Source organism: Protomyctophum bolini (genome assembly GCF_963924005.1).
Source record: "Protomyctophum bolini genome assembly, chromosome: 15".
NCBI lineage: Eukaryota > Metazoa > Chordata > Actinopteri > Myctophiformes > Myctophidae > Protomyctophum > Protomyctophum bolini.
The window spans coordinates 32,429,164-32,446,746 of NC_137876.1; the positions used below are offsets into that span (position 1 = coordinate 32,429,164).

The 17,583-nt window shown below is 39.8% G+C and overlaps 1 protein-coding gene and 1 long non-coding RNA gene across 2 annotated transcripts; both read right to left on the minus strand.

Moving 5' to 3' along the window:
- Positions 1-298: 298 nt before the first annotated feature.
- nkx2.9 (NK2 transcription factor related, locus 9) lies at positions 299-1,643 on the minus strand. The gene is made up of 2 exons (XM_080784114.1): positions 1,396-1,643; positions 299-1,270 (listed from the first exon to the last, which is right to left on the minus strand). The coding sequence occupies exons 1-2, from the start codon at positions 1,547-1,549 to the stop codon at positions 666-668; spliced, it is 759 nt and encodes a 252-aa protein (XP_080640240.1). The 5' UTR covers positions 1,550-1,643; the 3' UTR covers positions 299-665.
- A 2,402-nt stretch (positions 1,644-4,045) lies between these two features.
- On the minus strand, positions 4,046-17,455 carry LOC308328994. Its single transcript, XR_013965348.1, has 3 exons — positions 17,397-17,455; positions 9,112-9,172; positions 4,046-6,204 (listed from the first exon to the last, which is right to left on the minus strand). It is a non-coding gene; the product is annotated as an uncharacterized lncRNA (long non-coding RNA).
- Between the last annotated feature and the right edge of the window lie 128 nt (positions 17,456-17,583).

Sequence of the window (17,583 nt, forward strand, 5' to 3'; positions counted from 1 at the left end):
AATGCCTCTTTGAGTATAAGCTACTATAGAAAAGCGCTATATGCCTATATAAATCCCAGATATCATTATCAAGCACACACTGACTAAAATATCTTAAAACTTAAAACTTAAAAGGCAATGAAGAAAAATAGGTATATACGTTAAACTGATGGAGCAATTAAAAGGAATATGTGAAATTATTTATTCATAATGTTGTTCAGGGAAAAAGCAACAATTAAAACATGTGGCCGTGGTATATTTCAAGTTACAAATTATTTTACATTGTTATGTCTATACATTTAAGCTAATAGCTACTGCTAACTGCTGCTACGGACTAGTGCAGCCTATAATTATGGCAAACATTATTTAAATACACAAGTTGTGCATGTGTGTGTAGACATAAAACGGCCACAACCCAATACAAATACATTATATTACAGAATAAACAATTGACCCGTCCTATTCACATGTATATAGGCTCACGCTTCAGAAAATATTACGAACAATATTCATATGAAAATAGTCACAAAATACTCAAAATATCAAAATAAAATGTGCAAAATATATCCTAGTAGAAAATCTATTTTTTTAAGATGCTCGAAAATTCGCAAGAGTATAACATTCAGAATACATTTGATGCCATTCTAAATGAACTTGCACATATAGCGCAGTATAGAAGAAACCGTTCATTTGAACGCGTTATATTGAGCAGAATCGTTCATAAAGTCTCTCCAGGCGAAGGTGTGTTTGGAGGCGGGCGGGCCGTGGTGAAAGTGCTGGTGGTATCTGGGAGCCAAGGCAAACGGATGCTGCTGAAAAGACTGGTGGTAGGCCAAACTGAAGGGCGTCTGACAGGTAGCCGGCGCGATGCAACCTCCCTTTTCCGTGTCAATTAAGCAGGTCTGATGATATGGCTTCCCGTCCCGGACCAAGATCGGCACCACGACTCTGCGCAGGAACGGAGGCTGCGGTATCTCGTGGTGCATCGCTCCCAATTCTGTCCGCCCTCGCTTCATCTTGTAGCGGTGGTTCTGGAACCAGATCTTCACCTGCGTCGGCGTCAGGCCCAGGAGGTGAGCGAGCTGCTCGCGCTCCGGGGCGGACAGGTAGCGCTGCTGTCGGAAGCGCCTCTCCAGCTCGAAGGTCTGGGCCTTGGAGAACAGAACCCGACGCTTCTTCTTCTTGCTGCTGCTGCTGCTGCTGTTGTTCCTCTCGGAATCCGAGTCAGTGGCGGCCAGATCGTCTGGTTTGGTCGAATCTGAGGAGGCCTCGAGGCTGCCTTCGTCTGAAGCTGTAAAGTACATAATGTTAATAACAAGTCGGGTTGCATGAAATGCCATATAATACCCAAATTAGATAATGTCGTTATTAACCTATACGAAATAAATCCCACGCGTTAATCAATATGGTACTTACATAGACAAGGGCTCCGGTCGCACTCAATCCATGAGGAATAGGGGGAGCTGGTGCAGGAGCGGACCGGCGACAGTTGCGAGGCCGTCTCTGTGTCATGCTCGGGCAAATCCAGAATGCTCCTGACGGAAAAACTGAACTTTGTTGGCACAGCCATTGCGTCCGCGCACTGCACTGTCGAATCCGTTTGCGTAAAAGCTGTCCAAATAAGGAAACACTAACTATCCAGTAGAAAGCACCGTGGGAATAAAGGCAATGTGTATCCTCTCCACTTAGCGCAGGCTTCCAAAACAATAGCTAGTGTAACCGTGTGTGCATGAGGCTTACTGTTTATATAAACAGCACTTTGCGTCGTTTATAAGGCTCCTCTTCTCTTCGGGGGACGCTAAGTACCTGAATGGCTAGAGTGCTGTCATCCAATGACGGTAGGTGTGGACGGTCAGAAGAATAAGACAGAGGCTCAACAATGACCGAAGGAAACACTCGTCATCATTGCACATTCGTCCCGTATCGTCCAACTGGGAAACAGATAATGGTAATTGTTGGAGGCTTGGAGCTGAATCACGTCTTGGGTGGCAAGTGACAACGGAGCCCATCCCACCCCCCCCCCCCCCCCCCCTCACCAAAATAACATGTCTAATATTTGCATACAAAGTGAGCAATTAGCGTAATGCCCCAAGTTGATTTAACTACATTTAGCGTGCGTATTGGGCGTGCGTATATTTGCTTGCTCGAATATCTTGATATAAGACTATATACGTCACATTTTCGTGCATGTGATGTAGCCTATAATATTTGTCTTCCAACAGTTAGCAATTAGCATTTATTTAAAAAGCACATTTTGAGATAGGCTCTATACTCTAGTCTAGACCTAAATAAATAAACAAATGAATAAATACTATAAACAAATCGTACTATAATCGAGCCTATATGAGACGTCTCTGTGATGGTCTCTAAACACTTCACTGTGGCGCACGAGGCATGCAGGTCATTGTCACAGTTCCCACAACCTGCTGGAGGCGGAGGGATGTGCAGCGCGGTGACAGCGCCGGTCCTGTCCGAGAGGAGAGGAGGAGAGGAGAGGAGAGGAGAGCGGTGCATGGACGTGCCTCCCAGTCGTCCTGGGTGGTCGGACGAGAGGGAACACAAATACATGCCAACCAGAGGAGGGGAACAAAGGGCAAAATGTAGCCCCGCGTCCGAGACCCGTTGGAAGCATTTGTTCCAGTCAAGATTTTGCATTTGTTCAGTCTCGCAATAATGGCTGATTGACGCCCCGGCACAATGTGCTTTAACTTTCTAGGATAAATCCGAGCTTGTTCCGTGTTGTCATGGTTTTGAATGGGACTGAATAGGATCCGGGGTACTATATCTACTGCTTTAAGTCTACTGCTAACGCATCTATAGTGCAAACCAATATTACGATAGCTATTAGGCCTACATTCCTTTTCGTTTTTCCACAGTTCTAGACAAACTATAACGACAACTTCTTATACGCAAATCAAATGGTGAATAAATTGCTTCTAATTCAGCCGATATTTGTGTAGCCTTTTCTATAGGTTAATCACAGAGGGGAAATTATATTTTTTGCAGAATGAATTATGTAATTAATTATATTTAAAAAAGGTGAACATCTATAGGGCTATCATTAACCACTTTAAATAATCCCTAACAGCAGCAACAACAACAACAAACAGTATAGCATCAACAACTAATCTCTCTGGTATGGCTATAGTCTTGAATCTCAAGTGATAGCTTTTCTGCATGTGTACACATGGGCTACCAGTGGTTGACAAACAATTTAGGATTACAGTATAGGGCTATAGGCTATGCTGGAGTGGCTGGTTTGCAGAGGGCTCTCTATTTGAGAGCACAACACTGAAAAGCAAATAAAAGTCATGTCCAGAGAGCGGGAATTTTCTGTTCACAATGACCCTGCCAGCCCTTAATCTATTTAACACCCGCAGGCTTCAGTGAGAGTGGGTCCTCTGCAGCTCCCAAGAGCTCTTCACAGCCAAATATTTACTCTGTTGTTAAACTCCCCATTTCCATCCTCTTTCTCAACCAAATGGATGTTTTCTCACTGGGCTGGGCATTTAGCAGATATAATCTACTAAGCAAGAGCTTGGCTAGCTGCCGGACTTAATGGAAATACGCTAAATTTAAATATAACATGAAAGATTGTACACGCCACATGCGGGAACATGCATGTTGACCTGTTCTTAATTATTTCTATATGATTTGCCACAACGTCTGCTCATGAATGTCACTCATCAAAATATCTCCCCTGATTTCTTGTCTGCCATTCATATGCTGTCAGGTTTTCAAACAATGTGTTGGTCACTCACTGTTGCATGATGGAGGCTGCACCTGCCTCTGGAATCCTCCTCTCCCCAGGCCTGCCCCGTAAATTCAATTAGCATTTTGGTGGGGGGCATCTAATGACTTGGCAGTCAGTCACATCCCTCTCTGCTGCAAGGGGCCTTGTGTGGGTGAAGCTGTGGACCAGCTGTGGGTTCACTTGTTGCTCTGAACAACATTTTAATATGTCACCAAGATTTGGGTTAGTTTAGAAACAAGTGGGTTGCGCACATCCAGTCCCTCGCTGGTGCTGGACAAAAGGTCAGAGAAGAAAGAGAAGTGCGCACACAGCTTCAGCTCCAGTGTTTTATTGTTTTAAAACACCGACATACAATGACACTCAATGAACAAGGAATCCTGACGAATTATACACTGGGGAAATGCCCAGGTTAATAAAAAAACTGAAATGTAAAAATGTTGGGGTAATGCAATTCAGATGACATACTGTATACAGCAGCTGTGTCCAAAGTGCAGCTATACCTGAATTGTATTATGAACGGCCCGCCCAACAGTATGGGACATTTTTACATGAAAGTGTTTTAACCTGGGAATTTCCCAGAGTATAATTTGTCAGTGTTCCTTGTTCCTTTACCTTGATTGCTTGGTTACATTTGGTGATGTGACATAAGGCTGGAAAAAGGCTGAGATACACTTTTTGTTCACAGCACACACCTGACAAAAGACCATTGATATTAAATATTGATGATAGTTAAATAGAATAGTTTAAATCTGAAGGTACATTATGTAGCCCTTGCGTTTTAATATTTTCTAATATGGCCCCTTTGAAAAAAGTTTGGACACCCCTGGTATACAGTATGTCTCCCCTTTGTTTAAAGCAGATTAAAATGAAAACATTGAAATGTACTGACTTATATTTTATTTGCTCAAGAAAAAACAAGAGAAACTAACTTTAAGATAAGTTACACATTACAGTATTCACAATTACAATTAGGAATATATAATTAGAATATAGGTCCCAGGTTCGCCTCCCGGCTGAGGATACAATACTACAGGGTCACACAAAAATAGGACATTTTTAAACTATCTAAAAGCTCATAACATGAAGCAAACCACTGTGAGCTTGTACAGATATGTGTATAGATATGCACATTTTTGGAAAAAAATATTTAACTGAATGTTAAAATGAAAATGGCTAGGTCTGTCTGTGGGTTTTATAAATATTGAAACAGAGGGCTTGTGACTAAATAACTACATTGGATCCATTACTGCAATGCACTTTTTTCTGGCCTGCCAAAGAAAACGACTGACAGATTACAACTTGTTCAAAATCCGGCAGCCAGAGCCAAACTAAGATGAGATAACATATTACTCAAGTTTTAGATTCACTACATTGGCTCCCGGTTGTTTTAAGGATTGATTTAAAATGTATTTTAATTGTTTAAAAAGCTCTCAATGGTCTGGCACCTTGCTACCTCATGACTGCCTGCCTAGATATGTTCCAAACCGCACCTCAGGTCTTCTAGTGCTGACCTGCCCGACGTGTCCACAATGGCATAAAATAAATCACGTGAAGCAGAATTCTGCTTCTACGGCCAGACGGCTTGCAATAAACTCATTATACCCAAGACAGGCAGCCTCTGTAGACGTCTTTAAGCACAGCCCAAGACCTATTTCTTCACTCTTGCTTTTACTGTAGTTGTGAGAGTGTACAAATGGAACCAAATGGGTCTGTTAACTCAGAGAGTTACGTTTTGTTCCATTTGTACTTTGAGTTAAATGAACACAGAGGATTGTACTGTGTACGTTTTCGCACATAGAACAAGCACTGGTACAATGAAAAGGTGGCTGGCATGTTGAGCAGTAACAAAGGAATGCCACCACTTTTCCCAATTCGTTATAAGGTGGCAATGTCAGCAAAAGGTGGCATCATGAGTTGCGAAATAGCATTTTCTTGTAATCCTCATTAGTCACCACCCTAACTCACTTACTTCACTTATTCCTGTAGGCTCCTAGGTGGAGCATAGGGCTGCAATCACACCCTGCCATCGTGTTTTGAGCGGTTTTATTCAGCTGGGCCCACGATAATCCGGTCGTCTTTGCCTCACTCTCCACTGATCTTCTCCAGGTCTGTTTTGGCCTCCCCACTTTTCTTTTCCCCTGTGGGTTCCAGTCCAGTGCTTGCCTAGTGATGTTGTCAGTAGGTTTTCGGAGGGTATGTCCAATCCACCCCCACTTTCTCTTCTTCACATCCTGGCTGATGGAGTTTTGGTTGGTTTTCTCCAACAGGCTGGCATTTGAGATTTTATCGGGCCACCTGATGTTCAGAATGCGCCTTAGGCATCTGTTGACAAATGTCTGGAGTTTGTTGGTGGTAGTATTTGTCACTCTCCATGTCTCTGATCCATAGAGGAGAACTGACTTGACGTTGGTGTTCTGATCTTATTACAGAGGGTCGTAGCGTGGTGAAAACGTGGTCACCACCCTAAAGCCCTGAAGAATTGCAGCAGGGACAAACTAGCATTTAAATACAATATGATAATAGATATTTACATCTTCACTGGAAAGGATTAAACTAAATTATCTGCCGTCTTTACCACAGTTATTTAGTGGTTTATACATTCCTAAACCAAGGTATGTTTAATCTTTGCACTGTACCCTTACAGTACATGGTCAGGAGAAGATTATTATTGAACTGTTATTTCTGCCTATTATATGTCCATCTGAACAGTCAAATCCTAGGTATAAATTTAAAAAGATATAGTGTACATTTATTATTTTGTCAAATTGCACTATTAAACATATTATATCCATATATCTCTTTATAATTTTGATTTGATCCTGCCACCATGCTTTATGTTCTGTCAAGCATCAAGAATACCTGCAAATGAAAAGGATTTTCTTCAGTAGGACGAGATGATATACAGTATTGACTGTACACTGGCCATTTAGGGTTTTCTTCCATTTGGACTATAGCCTAAGACTGGACAAAGGAGTATTACGGCATGGATATAGGCACAACATTCTTGCTTGGAACTACTCACTGAAAACTGAAGCCACCTAAGCTCACTTTAGACCTCTATGTGTTGAACTGTGCACCTTAAAGAGAACAACAAAACACTACTGTATACTGCAAGTGCAAAGTAGTCTGTGAGGCTCTACTGCCCCCTTGAGGCTACTGATTTTTACTTGGTTGCATGCTGGCGGTGTTGCACCTCAGCACTTCAAAACTACTGTATGTTGTGTTGTGTGTAGACTGGCTATTTTCCAGCCCAATATGATGTAAAAATCAACCCATAGGCCTGATTTTGTAGTTTGTTTTCCAATTCAAGTTAAAAAGCTGATAAACTGTTGGCTAACTTTCATGTTCTACCCCAGATTTTAACACAGGTCTCCTGCGCAAAATAAAATGCTGGATTATTTACCACTGAGCAAATAGAACCTGCCTGCTTACTCTTGGGATAAATTAATTATGTCAAAGTCACGTCCAACATAAACACAGGATCTAAATGTCTCAATAGAAGAGCAGGGAGAGGGAGACCATGGGACCAATGGGACTATGATCTGTAGTCGTGGTAGAGGACCATTCTCTAGAAAGACACGCAAATTGGCTTCATCCCTCTTATTGTGCCAATGGTCCATGCCCAAGTTCGATTGGTCAACCCTAAAGATAAAAATCACACCTGTGTGAAGCGAGGGGCGCTCTTATCATTGTACATCATCCATTCATTGTCAATGGGAATTGAATCTTTGTGTAGGACAAAAATAGCGGATTTGATCATCTACATATGACGTATATTCTCCATTCATTGTCAAATGGGAATTTAATGTTTGTGTAAGACGAAAATCTACACTGTAGCTGCTAGCGCCCCTCAAAAATGGATGAGGACAGAATGACAGTCATCAGACAGGTTTCAGCTTCTTTAAAAAAAAAATAGTAAGTAGGCTAAGGATACTAGTCAATTACATCTATCTTAAATTCAGCCAGCCAGACAGGAAATGGACCTGGATATATGCATTTTATTTGTAATGTAAACTGGGGTTAAGGGTGATGAAGACCTTGACTTGGAAAGAAGCTTCGGGGAAAGAAGCTTTTGCATACTGGAAACAGATTGCAAAAAAACGTCTTTCCCCGATCAATCAGATACATGAACGAACTGTTTAGAACCAGAGTGAAAAAAAACACACACACACACACACACACACACAATTATGCTCGAACTTTCTAATTCTAAACTAAATGTGTTGAATGGAAGATAGCCTCGAATTGCACCTTTCTAACGTTTTGCTGTATACACTGTATACTATACTATACTATATTATGGAACATAAGCTTTACCTAACTTTGCTACTACAGGGAAAACAACATCGATAAACCACCAAGATACCCATGTACCTGTCTAAATACGTCCTTAATGTCAACGAAGTCCACACCCACAACACCAGAGGGAGCTCCATGTGCAACCCAGATTTGGCACAAACAAGGGACTAAATTAATTTAGCTCCTATGCCACCAAAATGAGGAAGCGCACATATACACAATTCGAAACTGGCCCCCGGTAAAATCTGATTCCCCCCACCCACCCTTTTTCCCCTCACTGTATGTTTTCTTTTCCCTTTTTACCTCCTTTATGATGATGATTTCCAGTTTTTTGGCTATATAGAAGTGTATATTTGTATGTCTCTAAATGTTATGATGAATTGAACAAGGTGGACCCTCTTGTAAACAAGTGTAGTGCTTTATTGGGTCGTCCACTCACAGTTAACAGTTTTTGTATTGAGTTGGGCTTGAAATGTACTGTAATTCTGCAAACTGTTAATAAATACTTTCTTGCACTCTTTATGCTATCCCTTTGTTTGCTGTGATCGTTGTTTGATGTTATGTCATCTATGCTGCTGCATTGTCTGAAGGAAGCCAAACAAAAACCTCTTATGTACCTGTACACAAGATGTAACAATAAAGTACAACCTTGAACCTTGCAAAGATCATGGGATTTGTATCGAAATGACCAGGAGATGGCGCCACAACATTATGGGATATATTAGAAAAGTCTGATCAAGGATTGTCAGCACTGAATCAGGGACACAGCACTGTATAGTTCCAAATCTTTTACAGTCTATGTTCCAAATAAGGGACTGGTTCTTTAAGACAATGACAAAACATTTTGTGGATAATTTGATACAAACAATGATGTATAACTGTGCTTCAACTGTTTACTTATTCACATAGGAACATTTTGTTTCCTAAAAACATTTGAATGGAGTTTTGGAAACTTTGCCTCAGTTGCTTGCTGCCTGTTGGGAGTATTAATGTATAAAATGTTGAGTGTATCACCATGATTACACTACCACTGGAAAATGTGTTGTTGGGTTGTCATAAAAATGGACTCAACCTCATACCTGTTTATCATTCTTCTGAAGCGGCTGCTTGACACAAGGACCAGTTTACCCTCAAAATCACCTGTAAAGAAATCAAACATGATTCAATTGGGAATTGCCAGTTACCCAGTTTCTATACATAGTATTGGCTACATACTGTGTACACCCTGCAAATGCAAACAATTAGCCTCAATTTCTGTTGACAGTATAGGGTATTTTAGCATTCCAAGCATAGTGTTCATTACCCATTGTTGTTTATATTCACACACATTAAAACATTTAAAATACTGTACTTTATTAAGTGTATGTGAGATACTGAATCCCATCTATCCCAGGTATGTTGAAAATAACAAAATATAGAGTATAAGCCATACAATAAATGTACCCAATCAAAAAAAGTCAAAAGAAAACAAAGTTAAAGGCTTGAGGCTGCACTTTCCCCCATTTGGGCGATTATCAATGTCTCTTTTATTTTAGGGTTACAGGTGAGGGCGGGGTGGCAGGTGTACACCTCTATATTTTATTGAATACCGCCCCCTGTGGGTGTGTTAGAAAGGGAGGTGAATGGTGATTTAAATTGTTTCTTGGATATAAAGAAAGTAAGTAACATTATTATTTGGAAATAAAATTGGAAACACAGATTCAAATATATAATCGTTTGTTTGTTTTATAAAATAGAGATAAAGATGGTTTATTTTGAAAATGTAGTTAGCAACAAAACTTTTCTGAATTACGGAGATATGTGGTTATACTACAGGCCCATGAACATTATATAATGTTATAAGCTGTATAAGGTTAGAAGGCAAGCATTTGGACAAACCTTCCTAATAAGTCATATACATAGATTTCATCATGTTTTCATTCATTATCACCGAAAAAATCTAATGGATTATGTCCCCAATGTCTTTTCCCTGCATAAAAGCCAAAGGCATAACTTAATAATGAAATAAGATACTCTTGAGTTATAATGAATACTGAGGATTTCACTGGTGTCTTCTGTGAGTGCAAAAACAAAGTGTGTGCCCAACACTGACCCAAAATTAGTCACATGCAGAAATGTGTTTGTGTTTGAGCATGCATCATATAATATAATGAATGAAAAATATGAATATTGACATTCCTAAATTGTGAGTAAATGCTTCCTGAACTTTCCACTACAGCTATTTACATTGTATATGCTTTGCATTTTCATTAAAATATCATGACATCATGCACACTATATAGATTCCTCAGTTTTTCCAGTGTCCTTGGTCAGACAGGACAAAGAAGGTTCCAAATTAGAGTGGAATGTAATATTTAATACTAATGAAGTCCAGGTGCCAGACGAACAGATGTCAAGAGTGATGGATGCTTAAAAGTGTCGTAAATATTGTTTCTTTTGTCCCTCTCACGTGAAACCCGGCCCTGGCCTCTGAAACACGACTACATACGTCGTTAACCTGCGTTCGTCCTCATTAAGGGTGCACTAAAGTTACAGGGCCACTCAACCTTTGAGAAGTGTTAACCTGTAAAGGCCTTTTAATGGCGTCACCACCATTTGAACGATAAAGGTTAGAGTCATCAATGGTTATTATTTCAACAAGGGTTGGTTGAAGCGATGGCATTTTCCAAAGCAACGCAAATACAATAGTTCAATATGTTCTATGTACTGTAATTCGTTCTTATAGGCATGATGATGGGAGCCCAAGCCGTTGTATGAGATATTAGCCTTCCCTAACCTTTGCTGTAATAAGAATTACTGCACCTCCTTAACCCATTCTGACCTGAGATCAGATTCATACGAGGTTTCCACGGGACACACACTGGTCTGATTAACCCATTCTGACCTGAGATCAGATTCTAAAAATGTCAGTCGTTCTTCGAATTTTTCAAAAATAGCAGACCTACAAGCTCGTATCGCGCCACTCGGTGGCGCGATATGAGCTTGTAGATCTGCTATTTTTCAATAGCTAAAGCATAACATGATGCCAACACCAAAATGGGTGCCCGGTCAGAATGGGTTAAAGCCCATTAGTGGTTATTTGAACTTCCCACAGGCTAATGCAGCAAACATGCATGGTATACTACAACATTTATTCATCACTGCTTTAACCATGTGTCATTGGAGATCTGTGAGAATCCAAAGGACAAGGGAACATTGGTCCATGTAACAGTCGCGCCACAGCGCCTGCACGAGACCAAATTATGTTTTTGGGAAATCACAGAAAAGGGGATCACAGAGAGCATTAGAGCCAGTAGCCTACTGTATATTTATCAAGCCAATTCCATTAGCTTTTTATGCATTGTTGATGTTTAGCCCCACAAATCCATGTATACTATCATGTTACAATGAATTTCAAGCAGATTTGATTATGGTCAAGTCAAGTCTTGGATAAAACATGTGAAATGCAAGCTCAATGGAAACTACTGAAGGAGACATAATATTAAATAAATAAATAATAATAAATACATTTAAGGGGGAATATATAGCACCTATAGGCTGGTAATCCGACACCTGCGACAGCGTGTCACGGGTTCGAGCCCCAATCCCGACGAACCTTTGCTGCGTGTCTTCCACCCCATCTCTCTCCCCGTTTCCTGTCAATATATCAATAAAGGCAAAAAGCCCTCAAAAAAAATCTTTAAAAAATCTAATAAAGGGGGAATTTATAATCCATAACCAACCATCACTCCATAAAGCCTTGCAAATTATCCTAACAGTTCAAATGATGAAATATTCAGTCAGTTATATTGAAATATATGTAATTGTCTACCAAATTTTAGGCTATAGCCAATACAGATTTCAGCAACAACTGACAGAAATATGACGCCTTATTAGACCTATATTGAAATGTTAAATTGTGTAAAATTCATGAGACTGCATGCAGACATTTGAGCCGTGACCTGCTACTTAGCGTCATCAATGTCTTACCATGACAAATCGTGTTTTCTCTGGAGTCTGGACCGATAGCATAATGTCCTCGTAAGATGCATCACGCATATAACTGTATATGTAATATATGTCTTTAAATGTTCTGATTAATTGAAAACGGAGGACCCTGATGTAAACAAGTCTTAGTGCTTTTTCTGGTTTCTGATTTTGTATTGAATTAATACAAATTTCAATCAATCAATCAATCAATCAATCAATCAATCATCCTTATTCTGCTCTGCGGCCATGCACAGCTGCTGTGCATGGCCTATATTTTATTTCCGATATTCAAATATATGCACATTGATGGCGACCATAGATGTTAATTGAGCTAGTTTTATCTCCAGTATTTATTTAAGGCCTGATATAAATAATCCATTCACTCTATAAGTCACGTGCTGTTTCCCCGCCATCAAGGACATTAATTTTGTTCAGTAGACTATTCGGTTTTTTGACTATGCCTCATTTTCAGGGAGGTATGCCTAATAATACTATATGATAACAAGCAATAACTAATAAGGCTACCATCACCAAGATCAACGTCGACATGTATAAACCAACCAATTCAAATTATTTCAACATAAACGTTGGCCATTAAAACGTTTAGCCATATCCCAATATATCACCATCGTTTAAATGAGCTTGACCATTTCCAATCAAGGGACAATAATGACGAATATAATGCCGATTCTTAATTTAAATGTGAATTAGGCCTATGACTTCTTCATTCAAGCATCCATATGAGCGCGTCAGCATAATATGCTTTGACAGGTGGAATATTAACAATAACCTAAATGCATATTGATATAAAAGAATGTACCATATGGTGATCAAATATTTAAAGCACAACATTTAGATCTCGACATATAGAATCTTTTTTAAGTTCTAAGTTTGGCGATGCAACGAAATTATATGAACTGGCGTCATTTAGCAATTGATTGGACTCTGATTAGATTGATTGTTCACGCTAACCCCTAAAGCAATTGTCGATATCTGGTTGTTAATTTACTGTGTAGCCTAATTTGTAAACTTCCTATACTTTTTTTAAACAGACTTAAACGAATTCCTGAGGCAAGCGAATTCCCCGACTCCGGATTTGTTTTACTTGCTGTAAAGCAGGCCTATGGGCACACAGGCCCACTGCTACAATTAAAGAGATTCTCACGGCTTGGTGCGCTGTATAGGCTGTCACTCACGGCTATATGTTCTTAACTGCAGTAAAACAACCAATTTCACCTGCTGAAAAGGATGAACATTTGGTCACAATAAAACCAGAAACAAGTCTGACACTTATCTATAGACAGAAAGAGAAGATAATGGAGGTAAGAGTATCGCAGCCTATAGGCCTATATCTCAGAATAGCAGATCTGGGCTTTGTGCAATTTGCTGCCATCATTCATCGTCGTCTTTGGGCTGTCCCAAACGAGACTTCGTGGCGTCTTGAATCCAACAGCAAAACAAAGGAAAGGGGAAGCCCGTGCAGTCATTTATCATTATATTATTAAAACGATGCATTAACACACAGATCCCTGCACTCTCGCATCGTCAGTGGAATGGAATTTAAATTAACTAATTAATTCTAAACTTGGGGAGTCGTAGTTACAGTCAGACTTACTAACATAACATTATGTTGCGTTCACTGTCACATGCACGGACAGATGAAACGATGCAGTCTATACCATTCATTATCAATGGAAGCCAGCGACATGACGTTGCAAAGACGGAATGATGCGCGTCTTTGCATCGTTTCATCTGCCCGTCTGAACGCACCATCGGTTATCATATAATCACGTCACCATCCTCACTATCATCATCGCCATCATTAACCAATTTGGAGCCGCATCTGGCCTTATAGGCTAATATAGAGATCCAACGATCTAACGACATTCAACACACCAACTGAGAACAAAGAACTGCAACTTAATTCATCCCAAATCAGCATAAGGATCTCAGCCATGGCATGCAAACAATCTCAGGCTATAGCCAAGCAGTGAGGCACGTTTACGTTGTTTTACTGAAAAGGTAAACATCGAGGCTATAAAGCACATGCAGACAAGCATGCAAGCACGATCCTGTTGGGATAGCTTAGATATGTAATGTTTATTAAATAGATTTGTTTTCCTTTGAAAAGAGAGAGAGAAAGATGAGATAAAACTGGAAACAGAAAATGAAGGATAATGCATGCTTATCCTGCATCACAACATCACGTGAAAAGGCTGAGGCAATGTACAGAGGCCTATATATGCCGTTATATTATTGAGTGTCGATTGACTGACATTGAACTTGATTGGTTAATCAACGATTGCTGATTTTATATAAATTGCATTTCCCAATAGTTTAATTATAGATAGATACTGAACGGTCACTAAGTTCATGTTAGTCATTTTAGTTCAGCTTGACATTTATGCAATAGAAGCGACTTCATGCAATAAATGCATGGTGCGCTCCTGGATAAACTTGACATAATAGGCTACCAAATCGACACTGGTGGAAGGGGGTGGGTGCTGGATGCTGCTGTAACAGTTCTGAATTGACTGCTGAGAGAAAAATATCACAGTAATATTTCTTAAACATTTTGAAGTTGGACAAACATATGACGTGGATTAGTAATGTGCACTGGGGCTGTGATGGCATCTCATTTCAAATGTCATGCGCATGCCGTTTCCAAAAATCATACAGATCTTGGCGTCTCATGGGAACACATTTGTGTGTTTACAGAGGTGGGTCTGGCCCCCTTGGCTGCCTGCTCGACAGGACATATATCTTATAAAATCAGTTAAAATATAAATATTGCAGGGTTTTGAACACAATAAAGCAGTGTGCCCAAACCGTTCTGTTCGATTACATATTTTGAATATCCTGCATGCAATGAATTGATATATAGGTCTATATCTCGGAGTATGATTTTGCAAATTCAATATTATCACACTTAAAGGCGCTTTTATTTCAAAATAGCCTTAAACATCCAAATGGCATTATAAATCTTCTACGGGGCAATAAGGAGGCTACCAGACTGCAGAAAGACATGCTATAGGCCTATATAGGCTATACTGCAGTATAGGCTACTTTAAAATATTCTTTTTTTGTTTATGTCTCTCCCATATATCTTTTTGTAAATAAAATAAAAGAAACCCAACTAAATTTAAGAAACCAAATAAGCCAATTCACTATAACACAATAATCCCGTCTAAGGAAATAACGCGCGGTGAGGATTTAAGCCTGCTCACCGCTCCTTGTTACACAATCAATAGATCACAAGTGATGCGTTGCCTTCACGGGCATGTATGAACAATTCAATTCGACATGGACAGTTTTGGCTGAGTGGACTCAGTGTGAGGCATAACAACCATACGATCCATCCATAGCTTTTAACTGATGGCCTTTCTGCTGAGGAACTGAACCATTAGACAACACATAATTCAACTGAATTATTCAATCCCATAAATTGTCATTTACCAAAAGGATATGATTCCATTGTAAATATTAAGCATCTAATGTAAATCTATAAGCACACATCATGCATGCACAGAATCTGTTGGACATAATGTGTCGTGTGGCATTTCCATGCTTGGTTAAACTCGCGTGCCTGACTTGCTCGATCGATGCCCCATGATCAGCAATAGTTATCCAATATCCTAATTAATTTATACAATTATGGAATTGGCTTTTTTAAGTATAAAAAAATAATGTATAACAATAATAATTTAGACCCAAGTCTGAATTATTATGTTGAGGCATAAAAAAGTTAATTTGTAAAAAATATTCTAAAAGTAATAATTTGTGATTCCAAGCAGTTTTGTACAATGCACAAGGCTTTTAATTGTGCCAAAAAGTTTTCCAATTTCTTTATTATGACATGTTTCATTGGCAGAGAAACGTGTATGGACAAAATGTGTAGCCTACATAAGTTATAACCGAGTTGTAATGGCATGTAGCCTACGTCCTATATTGCTGCCCCGTATTGTCTCAGGTGTGCAATAACAGATCAATGCGCACAAGTTCACTTAGACCTGTTGCCCCTGCAATTGTCGTACTTTCTTATTATCCCGCATAGGTTATTTTGAACCTGGAAGATCGGGACCTCTGATCCCTAGAGTTGACCTTTTGTTATTTCAGCCACCGGAAGCACCTCAATGGAAACAAGTTGAGCACGTTTCCCAATGGTAAACATTATGCTTGACGCATTAGTGGCATGGGAGCGTGGGGCCAGGGGATCGACCCCTCAAACGCCCATAGCGTCAGGGAACGGCAACAAAGTCTAGGCCTATAGCCTACTTGTTCTCCATTGCTCTCTTGCCACTTAAAGCCTATATCGATTATCCAAATATGCCATTAATATTTACAACATGCTGCAGTAGGCTATATGGCTGCGAGTGATTTGGTGTTTATGTAGTGTTGAGCCCCTGAAATCTATGGCATGGGCGAAGCTTACTGCTGTTACGTGGCCCCTTTCTTGTAGTGGCAAGGGAAAACAGCGCATGGATGAAATGGAGAGAAAGAAGCAGCTCACATATGGCTATACCTAGTGAATGTTTATTTCTCTTGTAGACAAAGACACGTGCCTTAATTATTGGGCACGGAATGTCTATAGAACGACTAAATGAATGCAAAGGTATAGGCCAAGAGTTTAATCAATTAACAAAATATATTCCCCGTCACAATGACCACAATGACCACAAAACATTAGCCATGTTACTGTGCTCTCAACACACACAACAATGGAACTGTTTCATAATTGCATTCGATCATTGTGATTTTAGCGCGACGATGACACGGTGATAATATGCGCTTAATTATTAAAATGAAGAGAGAATGCAGGCCGACATTTTGACATACCGGTAAGCAACAGCACGTGATTTTAGGCCTATATATGTGTAACAAAATTCGAGAATAAATGTTAGCCGTTAGGCCTACACGCACAAATTAATATAAAATGAAATAGTCTATGTATTTTCTGGGTATAGAAACTTTGCGCGTAATATACAACTTCGTCCTATATGTCTAATCTAATTTATATACACATTTTCCAGTCATTCCCAGCTTCATAGTCCAGACGGATTTTCTTAAAAGGGTTCATGATATTTACCGTTTGATGGCTTTGTTTAGAACAAGAAATAGCATCATGGGAATGACTGGATATGTAATAAAGTCTGTCATTCGCTCGTTGATGATTAACGGATACGTCTCAATCCACCTGGGGAATATACTTGGTCATGTCTTGAAATACAATGGCCCTCAAACGCATGGACATATGGTTTGTAAACCTTCTAAAAGTATGTTGTACTCAAAACTAACCATTTACCCTTTTGCCCGCTCTTCTCTGCAAAGGCTCGACTGTGTTATAATGAAGATCTGATTCATATTCAGAATCACAGTCTGGAAGTATGAAACTTACCATATCTGTGTGAATAACAGATGCAATGCATCGTGCATGGTATCCCCGCTCAGGTTCTGATGGAAGAGGGGGGAAGCCCGTGCACGGCACATGTCATGTCAAAGTTTTGCGCCAATAGAATAGCAGCTGTGCGCGATCTAGACATCCTATTGGCGGACTGACGCTACCAGACGGGGAAAGTGTTGGA